This window comes from Theropithecus gelada, chromosome 5 (assembly GCF_003255815.1).
Source record: "Theropithecus gelada isolate Dixy chromosome 5, Tgel_1.0, whole genome shotgun sequence".
NCBI classification, from domain to species: domain Eukaryota; kingdom Metazoa; phylum Chordata; class Mammalia; order Primates; family Cercopithecidae; genus Theropithecus; species Theropithecus gelada.
In genome coordinates, this window is record NC_037672.1 from 85,985,292 (window position 1) to 86,000,162 (window position 14,871).

The window sequence follows — 14,871 nt, forward strand, 5'->3', positions numbered from 1 at the left end:
TCACTGAGACAAATGCATATCTGATTGGCTCCTTTGGAGAGGCTAATCAGAAACTCAAAGGAATGTAACCATTTGTTGCTTATCTACCCATGACCTAGAAGCCCCCTCCGCACTTTGTCGTCCCACCTTTGCTTTGAGTTGTTTGGCCTTTCCAGACCAAACCAATGTTCATCTTACATATACTGATCGATGTCTCATGTCTCCCTAAAATGTATAAAACCAAGCTGTGCTCGGACCACCTTGGGCACATGTCGTCAGGACTTCCTGAGGCTGTGTCACGGGCGCGCGTCCTTAACTTTGGCAAAATAAACTTCCTAAATTGACTGAGATCTGTCTCAGACTGGGGTTTGCAATAATAAGACGAATTCTACAAATGTAAAACTGAAGGGGAGAGAAGACATGTGAGTCATCTTCAAGTACGACTGCCAATCTCAGGAGGCTATTAGCAGAGGAAAACTCCTTTCCTACCCAAGCATGGATGGACCATCTCTACTAACTGCCCTACATGTATGACCCAGAGTTGCAGACAGGGGTAGCAGTCCCGGGAGGAGGAAATCTGGGCAGTCCAAGCTACATCTATTTTCTGTATACCAAAAAATGGGGCTTTGCTTAGATTCAGCCTCAGTACAGCTAGAGGCAGTGGCTAATGATTCTTATTCCCAAAGAATTTTGTACAAGTTTTTTCTGTTCCTGCCAAAAAGTGAGCTGTGTAAACCTAACCAAGTGCAAATAGCTTTCTGAATTTAATTATGATTTCTTACTAAAGAAACACTGATTTGTCTGTTTCCTTCTTTTTTCTTTCATTCCTTCCTTCCTTCTTCCTAAGTAAAACTCCTGTTTTTGACAACTCTTCAGCAACCAAATTAGATGATGAGGTAAAAATACATAATCTGTCAAAAGCTCAAATCACAGGATGATACAACATTCCTGAGAAAAAGTCAATTTCATTTAAAAAGCTCATTAATACTGTCAATCAAAAATAAACTCTGAGCAGAGAATGATTCCACAAATCATTACTAGGTTGGCTATAATCTTGTTTCTTCACTTTAAATTACATTCATGAATACTGCATTATATATAAAGATAGGGCAATAATACTCACTGGGAACACAATTAGGCAAAAAGCTTATTGATTACTTATTTGAATATTCACTAGGGGACAAAGCACTTGTTGGCACAAAACTCTTAAGGAAATATAATTTATGTTTAATTATTCAGAATATTAATCCTCCTAAAACTTCAAAAGGCAAAGAATTCCAGTAATGTAAATTTTTTCCTTAAGATAGCTCCAAATCAGAATTCTGTTGAATGAAAACAAGACAAAACAAAATATAACACAACAGTGGAGATGTATAATGCTTAATATACTAATTCTGAGGAACTAAAATAATCTCACTTAAAATAGCCAGCCAGATAATAAGTATATAAGCACCTCAGGAGACTCTTTTTTTTTGAAAAGCATTTTAAAAATTAAAATTTAAAGATATTATTTATTTTACTAAGGTTTATATCCCTTTTCTTATGATCTCTGTTTAGAAGTGCAAGAGCCAGACTTTACTTTAAATGGGCAAAGGCACTTCAAGAGAAAATACATGAAAACTGATACATAAAAACGTCCTACTGTCAAATATGTCAACACAAATGCATGGATAGGAATATATAATTTGCCTCCTTCTTACTATCACACTTCTCATAAATCTCTACCTAACCCTTCTGCTTTCTTCTGAAGCATGAATCTAAGATACCACATAGAAGTTGCTTTTACACTAGCAATTCCAATATTCTCATTCCACAGAGACAAAACATATCATTCCTTCCAATTCTAGAACATCTTTTAAGGCCACATTGTCCATATAATTATGATTAATTATTAACACAGTTTATGCATCAGATATATGTTTATGCATTAAAAATAAGAATATTTTTAAACTTCAAATTCACAAAAATTTACAGATAAAAGATTTTAGATGTTTCTCAGAGTATTTCAGAATTTTAATAAAATGGATCTTCAGCCAGGACTATCTAGAATACTATTAGCTATTTATGTAGTTGACTAGATAGGTGGGAATTCTTTAACTCTGTTTTTTTTTAAAAAGGGACATGATGTCCAATTTCTAAACTAAAGGTCAACAGCATAAATGCCAGACAAGGGCCGGGCGCGGTGGCTCAAGCCTGTAATCCCAGCACTTTGGGAGGCCGAGACGGGCGGATCACGAGGTCAGCAGATCGAGACCATCCTGGCTAACACAGTGAAACCCCGTCTCTACTAAAAAATACAAAATAAACTACCCGGGCGTGGTGGCGGGGCCTGTAGTCCCAGCTACTCGGGAGGCTGAGACAGGAGAATGGCCTAAACCCGGGAGGCGGAGCTTGCAGTGAGCTGAGATGCAGTCGCTGCACTCCAGCCTGGGCGGCAGAGCAAGACTTTTTCTCTAAAAAAAAAAAAAAAAAAAAAAGCCAGAAAAGTACTGTCCCTATAGCTTCCTGCTACAATGGCTATTAAATCTAAGTCAGGCCGTGTCATTCCATGGCTCAAAGTCCACCATCTCCCCTGCCTACCGTGCAATATCACGCACAGTAGAAGACAAATCCTTACATGGTCCACAACCCCTTCCAGATCCACCCTGCCCCCACCAGGGTCTGTTCCTGGCTCACAGTGCTCCTACCACACTGGCCTCCCTGCTCTGCAAGCACACCAGGAATGCTCTGCCTTAGGGCACTTGCACTGTGCCTGGAAAGCTCTCCTCTGGAAATCCTTATCCCATACCCTTCTCCCAGTCCTGGCATTCCCTGCTTTATTTTCTCTAGAGCACTCAGCAGTACCTTTTAACATACTATATAATTAACATTTTTGTCTGTCTGTGTCCTCTAGAATACGTACTCTGAGAAGGCAAGTATTTGCCTGTTTCCTTCAATGCTGTATCTCTCAGTGCTTACGAGTGTTAGCACGTAATAGGTGCTCAATTCATTTACTGATCAAATATATGAATAAATGACTTTGCTCTTCCCCAAGTGCAGAATTTTAGTCAGTAGTATTGTTCTAAACTCCAAACCCAGCAAGTTTGGCATCAGTCTGTTCCTTCTGTTATTGGAGTCTCTCTTTTGGTTTATATTCTCTATTCCCAACACTATCTTCCTGGCTCAACACTTCATTTCATCTGAATTATTACTTTAGGTTCTTAATTAAATTTCCTTCATCTAATCTTTTCCCATGCTTGAGGAATGCTGGAGGTCCCTATAGGTCATCTTTTTCAACGTAATTTCTCACTGCCCTAGAATAGGAAATTTCTGCTTCGGTCACACTTAACCTCATCGTCCTAGGACAAGTGTATATTTTTCCCACCTTTGTCTGCACATCTCTCTCCCCATCCCTGGAATGCCCTTCCTCTTATTTCTGGTTTATTTAATTGCACTCATTATTTAAACTCAACTGAAGTTCAATATCGTCCATGAAGTTTCCCCCACGGCCTCAAGACAGGGATTTTCCTTGTCTATACTGCCACACACTGAAAATTCATTTCCAGTTTAGTGTTTAATTTTTTGCTGATTGTTTTATGCATGATTCTTCCCAGTCAGATTTAAAGCTCATTAGGGTAGATGCTTATTAGGTAGGCCCCAGGTGCCTGGAATAGTGGAATGCTTGCTTAATAAAGAGACACTTTGTATTTCCTTAACAGAACAGATTATAAATCCACACAGGGCAAATATCTCACTTATAATCCTCATACTTCCTTGTTTCTATACTGTACATAAAGAAACTCAGGAAATAAGCATAACATTTAACTAAATCGACTGATGCTTCAGGCTACAGTATGGCTTAATATTTTTCTATACTGAAGTTTAAAATTTAGCTCTCCTTTATCCAAGTAAATAAAATGAATGTTATCACTGGTAGACAGCACTGACTAATTTTCTGCTCTGCTAAGAACGTACTGCAGTATTTTAAATTTGGGGAACTGAACACATGACCTCTTGATTCTAAAAGATAATGCTCTATTCTCAGTGAGTAAATGACGGCAAATCCATACCTTTGTTAGTCCTTCATATTTTCCATAATCTGTACTCTTTAGCCACTCCATCAGCTTGGCATATCGGAGCAAATCTCTATGAAATGGATGATGGTTGGGTAAAGTCAGTTCAACAGAGTGTTGAGCAAGAGTCGAACTCTGATCATGACCCTAAAGTGAGTAAATAAGTAAATAAATATAATCGACAGTACAAAGACATATTGTTACAATAAAAAGTCTAAACAATGACCAAAATGTGGCCAAGCCAAACCAATAAGACATAGAAAAATAAAAATAATTAAGAATACAGAAAAATAAAAACCAAATACTTAGACAACTTTTATATCCTGTGTCTATCAAATGAACATTACCACAAGATAATCATAAACACGCAAGAATGGCACTCTGATAAATCAACTACTCATTCCGTCTTCTAAAGGAATGAAGATGGAACGTTTTAATGAAGCTTCTCTCTCTCATACCATATTTCACAATTTACCAAGCAAATGACCTTCTTGATATAGCTTCAATTAAGAAACACAAATAGAAAAATCATTCAAAACAGTCTATACTTATGGTATTCCCATTAGAGTTTATAATATTTAAAACAACAGATAAAAAAAACGTAGACTATAAAGTCTTAGAGCTTGGAATTGGAACCTTGGTCATCTGAGTCTTACTTCTGTCTTGGAGCAGATTCAAATTGAAAATACAATTTCCCTACAACAAGCAAAAGGCAAAACAAGACAGATTTATTTGATGTAATTTTCACTCAACCTAATTTGCCTAAATAGTCAGAAGTTATTTGTCAGCATTTTGTGAAAATTTTATTAAAATTACACAGGCTGCTGGAGTTTTGGAACTAGTTAACTCATTTCCTGGTAAGGTTACCTAAAGCAAATTATGAATGTGTATTATACTCATTGGTATACATTAGCTTAATAAGCATCCTGAATTTAAAGAATTTAAATTCTTTTAAGTTGAAAGGAATTTCTTTCACCTAATTTATATACTTTACTATATACACAAAATAACCTAGTGGTTATGAATTTTTTAAAAATTTCTTTTAAATACAGAGTATTCAGAAAGAATCATTTCTGGCCTAGAGGAATGAGCAGTTCCCTGGTAACTGAGAAAGAAAGATGGAAGTGTAAGACATGCCAAGTACAAAAACCCACATCATTATCCATGTTCCTTCTTCATAAACATTTTCAAATCAGTCTGTTGGAAAATTTTCTTCATGTGAGAATACATCCCCAATTTAAAATGGAAATTAAAAAGAAAAAAGGAAGGACCCATTATACAGAAATTACATATAAAATGGTAGAAAACCACCAATATACTTCTCAGATTCATCTTACTGATATCTACTTAGGTTAACTTGGGAAACTGAACTAGAGATGGCAGAAAAATATCACAAAACGAGACTGACCAGTTCAAAATAACAAGAACTAAAACACGGGGCAACAGAAGTTCACAGCTACCACAGATGTTATACACGAGGTGTATTAATAGGTCCATAATCCCTTTCTGTAATTCTGACATCCAAAAAGCTCTGAAAACTCAGACTAAGCTTGGCACCAGAACAATTTTCATGGTAAAACGTGACCTGAACTGACATGGGCCTATTTATAGTGTTTAGAGTGACTATTCATATTTTTTGTTGCAAAAACATGTGCTTAGAGTGATTATATAATATACAGTATACATACTGTATTGCTTTTCTAAAATCTGAAAAATTCTAAAAACCCACCTAACCCCAAGAATTCTGGATAACAAAGCATGAACCTGTGTGGATGTTTTTTTATGGGTGGCTACCTGAATATAAAACAATCACATCTTTCAAAAGAATCAAGGAGGACTAAGAGCTAAAGTGTTGAAGAATGGAACAATTCTATATATTTAGAATGCCTGGGCCACCACATCTTTTCTGCAAAGGCTAACAATAAAGATGAACAAAATTAATAATATTAAGTAAAATACACAGGTATTACCATTGGACTATTATCTATTTCTATGTTGCCAAAGGTCAATATAAACATTCTATTACAGAAATGTTTTTTAACCAACATGTCAGAAGGATAATCAGGATTCTACAGCATCACATGTATTAGATACTAGGCGGATATAGATATGATAGTTTTAGGTCTACAAATGTCTCCAAATTGTTTTATTTTTTAAAAATTTATTTTTATTTTCATTAATAGAGATGGGGTCTCACTATGTTGCCCAGGTTGCCCTCAAACTCTTGAGCTCAAGTTATCCGCCCACCTCAGCCTCCCGAAGTGCTGGAATTCCAGGTGTAAGCCCCTGCGCCTGGTCTAAACCGTGTGCCTTAATTGGTCACGCTGATTAAAGGGAAGAATATTTGACAGACTTGTATCATACAAATGCTTAGCAAATAGTTTTTATTAGTAACAATGTATCATTATCCAAAACAATCTTCCTCATTATTTTTTCTCAATGATTCAAGACTCAAAATTATTGTCTATGTTCTTCTACTGCTGTTTACTCAGGCACAAATGTCAATTAACTTGTTCAAGGTAACCCAGCGAGGAGGTAGGAGAGTCAGGATTTGGAACCCAGGAAGTTTGGCTCTAGTGTCTGCACTCTTAAGCACTTTGCTATAGTGACTTTTTAAAAGAAATGATACATTGGGGTCAAAGTTTGAATAAATTTTCAAGATTTGGAATTCTTTCTTTCCGTTATGACATACTTATTCTTGTTTTCTTAAAAATCTGAGCAAAGTTTGAACAAACCTCACAAAAATGAATCTTAATCACAAGTCTTTCTAAGCTTTTAACCAGACATCATCAATCCATGTTTACAAAAATGTGACATATGCTTAAGGAAACAATTTTGTAAAAGAAATTGAATATTGGTGGTCTACAATACAAGTTTTATTTTATTATAGCTTGTTTCTGTATATGTATGTTGAAAGAAAAATTTCTAAACTTAAGCATATGGTAAAAAGTTCCACAACTTCGGTTTTTTTCCTGGTTGTACTTTTAGTTCAGTGCATTTCAGTTCATTTTCATTTTCTCTAATTTATGTGCATAATGAGTCTCATCATGTTGCTAAAGGCAAAAGTAGATAAAATCATGAGGTCTCTGTAGAACCAAAGGGGGAAACAAAAGGCAAAGAGAGTAGTTATCAAAATAAATCTTTCAAGAAACAACCAAAATCATTTTTTAAATGACATATTCTTTATGCAAATATTTCCTGAATTTCATTAACCTTAATTTGACTGTCTGTTTTCAATATCATAATCCTAATTAGTATAACTGGCCAAATTTTCATACCTGATCCTTCTAGATACACAAATTCCCAGTAAATGTAAAAATTATGGGCAAGAGCCTATAATTTCAATGGAAATTGAGTGTGTGAGATCTGAAAGATCTAAAAGAAGCTAACTAATCTTTATGTAACATTACTCTCATACTATATTACAGTGAGTATTATATTAAAATACACTTCAAGTTTCACTAAAGTATAGATAACACAGAAGTGTTAATAGGAAAGCTGCATCACAGATAGCATGCTCTGAATCAGTGATTCCCAAATGCAAGATGTTTTTCCTGGCCTATAGCAATAAGAAAAAGTACAATGAAAGAAGTGAGTCCTTCATAAAGGTAAACGTATTAATTTTTAAAATCTGAAAGGAAATTCTTATTCTTTTAGTGTCAAAATGTCATTTTAAAACAAAAAGATAATGAAAGTGGATAATAGTATTTCTTTTTCAAGGTCTTTATTTGGTAAAATAAAAAAATTGGTGATTTGGTCAGTCTCCAAATTTTATTTCTTTTAGTTTTACTAATTTGTGAATTTTAAAAAGACTGAGAATCAGTGCTTTGAAATTACTGTTATATTGTGAACAGATTTTTTCACTGGATTCTTCAGTATAATATTTGTAAATATTGTAACTATACATTTGCTATAAACTGTATTGCATGGACTCAGTTCAAGTCCTACCTTATCTGCGATTCCTTCCATATCTGACTCCTTAAATTTTCAATAAACTCACTTTTGATTAAACCTTTTTAGCACTTACAGTCCACAGTTCTACAATTAGCAATATATTACACACATTGCTAATGTATATTAGTCTTAACTCCTTACAAAGAGTAAGTACATTAGTTTTAACTCCTTCTTACAAGCATCTTGAGGGTATGAACTATTTCTTATTCTCACATATGGTAGACAGTGAGTACATAATAAGCATACAATGAAAATTTTGTGATTGCCAAAGAGGTGTACCATATTATTTTAATCAACTTTCCCAGCTTGTGCCCCTACCAGGAATAGACATACCCATGTTTCTCAACAATTTTGCTAGGTGACCTGATGCACTGAATGCAACACTAAGAAAATCTCTTTCTTATGCGTGGGATATCTTCTTCCACCTTTTTTGGCACATCCTAGGTTGTCACAGCATTCTGGTATTTAACATGCATCATTCACATGTAATAACACATATTAGCTTTTCAGAAACGGGAAGCATTCATTTTAAACGAAGCCATTAGTTTACAAGGCAAGAAGCAAAATCATAAATAACTGCAGGTTACAACAAACAGTTAAAGGTACAGAAAAGACTATTGTTTATTGGCTGATATTTTCAATACTATCTACAAATGTGGATAACATAATTGTCAACAGCGTCATTTTTACAAACTAAGGAACTGTATAGGAATAGATGTTATTGTAGTAATTACCTAAGAAAAACACGAATTAGTAGTTCCTATGTGACATCTAAGCTTACTTTTTTCTTGACACTTTTCAGGTCAAGTGGAAAGTTAAGGGAATTTCTCTGATTTCCCCTTACTGTGCTTTTAGTTAGGTGGTCTTCCTTTATGCTCCCACAGTCTCACCACCGTAACATTTATCCCTCTTGAGTATATTATTTGTTTGTCTCCCTTCCCTAGACTGTGAACTACCTGAGGACAGGACTGGTCTCTCATTTATCCCAAGTCAATGTCTGGTATGTACCTCAACCACCTGGCAATACTAAATAAATGAAGGAGTAATATTACTATTATTACTAAATGAAGAGTAATACTACCATTTATTACTAAATAAATGAAGTGAGTTGAAAAAATGACAGAAAGAAAAGCAAGCAGAATGAGATTAAATGCCTTTTTGGCCCAAATAGTCTCTACTATGGGACATTAAAAACCGGCTACGAATGTGGTTAACAAGTAGCTTAAATCAGTAAGTTATAATCTGTAAAGATTCTGCTGCTGTTAAGTTTAGCAAACTCTATAGAAAAAAACAAAACAAAACAGAATCAGAGAAGCTTGAGCCAAATTTGATGTACTCACAGGAACCGAAAGAAAGTAGGACCTGTTATAGAGTTGAAGGAGGGCCTGAGTAAACTAATTGGAAATAAAATATAGTAAATACAATTGTTTTAGAATATTGCAAAGTGAAAATAAAGTAAAAATCCACTGTTTTCAGGCAGTATTTCTTGATGAACAAGATATCCCCCCAATTTTTTTTCATTCAGTAACTCTAATAAAATAAAAGGGACTTTTAAAAGAGATGAAAAAATAAGAAACCTAATTTATTACATTAGATATTAAAATGGCTTTTATTCAAATCCCCCAAAGGTACTCTTAATATTATTAATAACAATATTATAACCACACTCTTAATTGTAACATCCTTCTCCATATAAAAATATAGGCAAAGCATTTATATGAAGATTAGATCAACTGAAATTTATGGTTGAGCTATACTCATTTTCTTAACAAACATACTATGTTCTAAGTACATAGAACTTACAAAACATTTAAGACACTGAATCAAGTCCTAAGTCTCACCTCAAAATATTGAAAAATAAAACAGGTCCAATAGTAAACATCTAACAAGTTTGGACTTACTTTTATAAGTAAAAATATCTAAGTAGTATATGCAATTAATATGCACAGTTATTTGATTTCTAGAATCAGAGAGCATCAGCTGAAGGGAACTAGACTGTCTACTGAAAGAGGCAGCTGAGGCCCAAAATACATCTATGAGCAAAGAGGCACCTATTTCAAAATATTAAAATCAAATATGTGAAGGAATTGACTGCAACCCCAATTAAACATATTAACCTTTTTGTGGAAATGTAAGGTTAAGATAATACATAAATAAGCTATAGGAACATGCTCGTCTTAATAATAAAATAAAATTACCTGTTGAACAAAAACATTGTTGAGGTGACTCGCCAGTCTCCGGGCAAAAAGCTCTCGCAAATCACTGAATCGCTGCTGTTGCTGTTTGACTGCCAGAAGCATGTCATGGCCTGATACAGAATGACATTTTGTGACCAGTTTAATGGGTAAAAAGATTTCCTTGATGTTTAATGGAACATTAAACATACCTAAAGTTTTGAATAACCCCTAAGTTGTTTGGGTGTATTCATTTACCTGATAAAAGTTAAGCAGGAGAAAAATGGGACTGCACAGTGGTTCTCAAAGTGTGGTCTTGCCTCACCATCGCCTGGGAACTGTTAGAAATGTGGATTCTAAAGCCTCAGCCCAGATCTGCTGAATCTGGGGCTGGGGCCAGGCAATCTATGTTTTTAACAAGACCTCTAGGGATTCTGACGGACACTCAAGTTTTGAAATTACTGCCTAGAACAACCTTACGCTCTCTGGTCTAACCAAAGCACTTACTTTCTGCTGGGTTCTGTGGATAGTACTAAATAAAGATCCTGGTGTTGACTGTAGTCATTGAGGTCAACTAGAAGGAGGAACTGAAGTAAAAAAGTTCATAGTATCAATAGAAATAAGTGGGAAATCAGTGGAACTTGAATAGCTAATAATGTAACCCTAAACCACTTGTCTCATGTATTTCTTGTCAAAATCTTTATAACAAGTTACAGGCTTAGTCTCAGATTCTTGGTCACATTTTTGTCATTTCTAATGAACATACCTGGTCGAAGAGCTACATTCATGCACTGCAGAAGGGCATCAGCAGCATTGGTGCAGGCCTCAATGCCTCTGGAAGAAGCAAGATCTCCTTCCTGAAGGGCCTTTATATGACCTTTGGCCAAGTCCATGTGGTTCTAGAATATATGCAAACATACCATTTGCATGTGTAATTCTGGGAAATTTACAGGCAAGATGCTACTCAATCCTATCATTAGGTCTTTGGAATTAATTTAAATCCTGTTCTCATAAGGAAATTAGAAAATGTTTACAAATGGGTTTTATGTATCATCACTAGTTTTTTGTTGTTGTTGTTGTTGGTAATTTATGATCATACTTACCACAAGGAACTCTATCTCAGATAGGAGTTTTACATTATTAGTGTTACTAAGATGAATTAGGTGGTTGCTTTCAGAGATCTGATCCATTTGTTCTTTTACACTTTGGAGCATTTCCTCATAACTGCTCAGTTTCAATTCAATCTGATCTACTTCCTTTAGAGCCTCATCTAGCAATTTCATCAAGATGTTGACTTGTTTTTCAGATGCCATGATTGACTGGATGTTAGCCTACAAAGTTAAAGACCAAAACAAGCAAACAAAAAACACAACATTTCATGTTACTTAAGTGTGTAAAAGAATAAAGGTGAAATGTTGCTAAATTTCCTTTAAAGTAGAGTAACAAAAATTGATATATACCTACACATCTACTTTAGTTTATCACTTTATGTTCTTCCATGTTTTACACAGTATTTCATGCAGGTACACTTGCCTCTTTATCAATGTTAAATTGATACACATGCCTTAGGATTTTATATTTCCACAGACTGCACAAGTAAGGTTCCAGAATGCACAAGTACAGTGCCAGAATGTATCATCAGTAATGGCACATTCTCATTTCTATACATTTAGGAGGCATTAGGCCATGTTATCTCTAACATTTCCTCCAATTCTACCAGCTAGAAATTTTCTTAACATCTATGTGAAACACTAAATAAAAGCATAATCACCTATGTGATATCTTAGTTGAGAAAGCAGCGGTGGAATACCAGACTCCGAAGGATACATGAAACTAATTTATAACTGTAGTATGAAGGGAACTAGTAACAGGACGTAGAAGAGCATATGGCTGATAGATAGCTCCTTCTATCATCTTTTTTCTTTTCTCTTTCATTTGCAACTCTGTTTTTCTTCTTCCCCAGGCAAAGCAGTAACAAACCATCATCCCCCTATCACTATTTTCTAAATGATTCTAACTATTGATTCTGAATTCCCTGAAATAAGGAAACTGCCAAATTCAAAATTAAACTGCAAAGCAATATGCTGACTTGGAACATATATACAATATTAATTAGAACAAAAAATATAAATCACTAAGCCATATTAAAAAGGCAAGTAACATGGTATGATGAAAAACCTGGACCAGAAATTTAAAGAATATCATTGTAGAGCTGATGCTGTGGTTTCACACGTTATTTATACACTATTCACAGTAAATAAAATATAAGTGCAATACAACTTTAAGAGTCAGCAGGGCTCAGAAGCCACTGACACACTGACATCTCTTAAGTAACAGAGCTGGCGTTTGAATCTGCCCAGGATAATTTCTTTCTTAACATCTTAAAATCATTTCTAGGCTTTGCTTTCAGTGAGCTCTGTAAACTTGTAAGCTTGGACTATTTATATAATCTCTGTGGGCCTGAGTCAGACCCCATAACTTCTGTACCTTTCATGTATATAACACTAAAATTTAAGTCTTTAAAATGTTCCTTATCCTCTGAGGATTTCTTAAATGCTTACCTTTTCTTAAAACCAGAACAAACCCAAATGATTTTAGACTATTCTAGCATAAGAGATGCTGTGCATTTGATTTTTTTGTTTTGTTCTGTTTTGTTTTGTTTTGAGACAGTGTCACTCTGTCACCCAGGCTGGAGTGCAGTGGCACGATCTCAGTTCACGGCAACCTCTGTCTTCCAGGTTCAAGCGATTCTTGTGCCTTAGCCTCCCGAGTAGCTGGGACCACAGCAGCATGCCACCATGTCTGGCTAATTTTTTTCTTTTTTTTAAGTAGAGATGGGGTTTTGCCATGTTGGCCAGGCTCGTCTCGAATTCCTGACCTCAGGTGATCTGCTCACCTCAGACTCCCAAAGTGTTGAGATTACAGCTGTGAATCACTGCACCCAGCACGTGCTGTGCATTTGAATTACACTCAAAAACTGCATACAAAACAAAAAGCTCTATTCTAAAACATTTTAGCAGAGAAGTCACAGATCTCTTTATCTGGCTCTCCTGTTTTCACCACACTCACTCCACTCTTCTTTGGTAAATGATTCACATATTTTAGCCACATTTCTCTTTTCATACTTCATCCCTATTTTTTTCAAACCACACACACACACACACAAATGCTATTCTTTGGCACTGAACTATTCCGACATGTTTCAGAGGCTGAGTGAATCAACTCCCAAGATGTTCTCTGGCTTACGTTTTACTTCATCACCTCATATCAAGAACCTCTCCAAATCCAGCATCTCAGCCAACTGTCTTCATTGGCTTAATAGGAATAGTTCATCTTTTGAAAAGACTGATGGTAGCTGGTAACGTGCTTATAGATAAAGATGGCAATAACACACTATAAAGGCTTAAATGCTGAGGTAGCACAGTATGAACATCATTAGCCTTCTCAATCCACTATACATCACTTATTCATAGATTTCAAGAAAGTCTTACCCCATCTAGCACCTGCAGCTCTCTGGACAATTTTTCTGCAAAGGCTTCTGCATTCGAGATTGCATATTCACAGCCTTCCATCATTATTTCAATATCCTGTTCTTCTCTTGCATTTAACTCTTGGTATTCATCTACTGCTTCTTCATCACCTCCTGTCACACTCTGATTTTCTCCACTTGGAACAGATTCTTAAAGAGCGTAAAAATTCAAAGTAAAATAGTCAAAAAAGTAGAAAAGACTATAACATAATACATATAGCTAGGTATAGTTATAAACACAGGTCACATTTAGCAGCTGAAAAAGAGGAAAGAATGATTCAAACCATATGAAAAAATCAAACTTTATTTTTATAAATTTCATATGTTAATGAAATAAAGTCTTAAAAAATAAATAAAAAGCATGCAGTGTAATGCACTAACTTACAAGTGTTAAAACAGGCTTTCACCACAATTTCCCAAAATACAATTAAGCTAAAATGTAAAAACAAAACACAAAAACCGGTGGAAACAAACCTAAACATTTTTTCGTACCTGATGTGGCTGTTGCTCTAACAAAACAATGACTATGAATTCAGTACACACAAAAACAATTTTCTTTCCTTTTATTTCCAGGTGAAATTTTTCTTTTGTTACTTTTGTTACTTTCATCTTCGGTATGTATATTTTTGCCAAATAATTTTTAATTAAAATGAAAAATGCATCTATAATCCATAATTTATTTTGGTCACTAGAATATTAACTGAATTTTCCATTTCTTTGTTTAAAAAAATTTCACAGGCATTGATAACATTTCTAAAGATAAGTTACAGCAGCTTTCTCAATAACTCTAATGTAAGAGCAACAACAACATGGCTGTTTGAAATTATAAAAAGTTAAACAGGCTTCAAGCTTTATAACAAAAGACCAAGAGGTCAAATTTGAAATGCTTTCTAGATGTTTCAGTTCATTTTTTTTTTGGAGGAAATACACTAGCATGTGAACCCTGTATATAAAGCTTGAGGTTAGGAGAGGTAAAATGAAAGAAATAATTTTTAACTCCTAAGATGTTATTTTACCACTCTAAATAAAGTTGGCAATTTCACAGACTCAATGGGGCATGATTTAAATTACAAACTCTGGATGCTTTTAGTATTCATTATTTTATAGGAAAATGAATATTTACATTCAGCATGACCTGAAATACGTTAATTTGTCCCAGAACAAAAACCAGCTAATTTGAAGT

General features: G+C 34.9%; 1 protein-coding gene across 5 annotated transcripts in view; it reads right to left on the reverse strand.

Annotated features, from left to right (window-relative positions):
• The window catches only part of EXOC1 (exocyst complex component 1), a 52,006-nt gene that overhangs the window by 23,673 nt on the left and 13,462 nt on the right, over nt 1-14,871 (reverse strand). For all 5 annotated transcript variants that reach the window (XM_025385724.1, XM_025385729.1, XM_025385726.1 and 2 more), the window contains 5 exons: nt 13,651-13,838; nt 11,263-11,490; nt 10,926-11,058; nt 10,184-10,293; nt 4,029-4,178 (listed from right to left, as the gene is read on the reverse strand). In XM_025385724.1, coding sequence (XP_025241509.1) covers nt 4,029-4,178; nt 10,184-10,293; nt 10,926-11,058; nt 11,263-11,490; nt 13,651-13,838 — 809 coding nt within the window. The remainder of the gene's footprint in view (nt 1-4,028; nt 4,179-10,183; nt 10,294-10,925; nt 11,059-11,262; nt 11,491-13,650; nt 13,839-14,871) is intronic.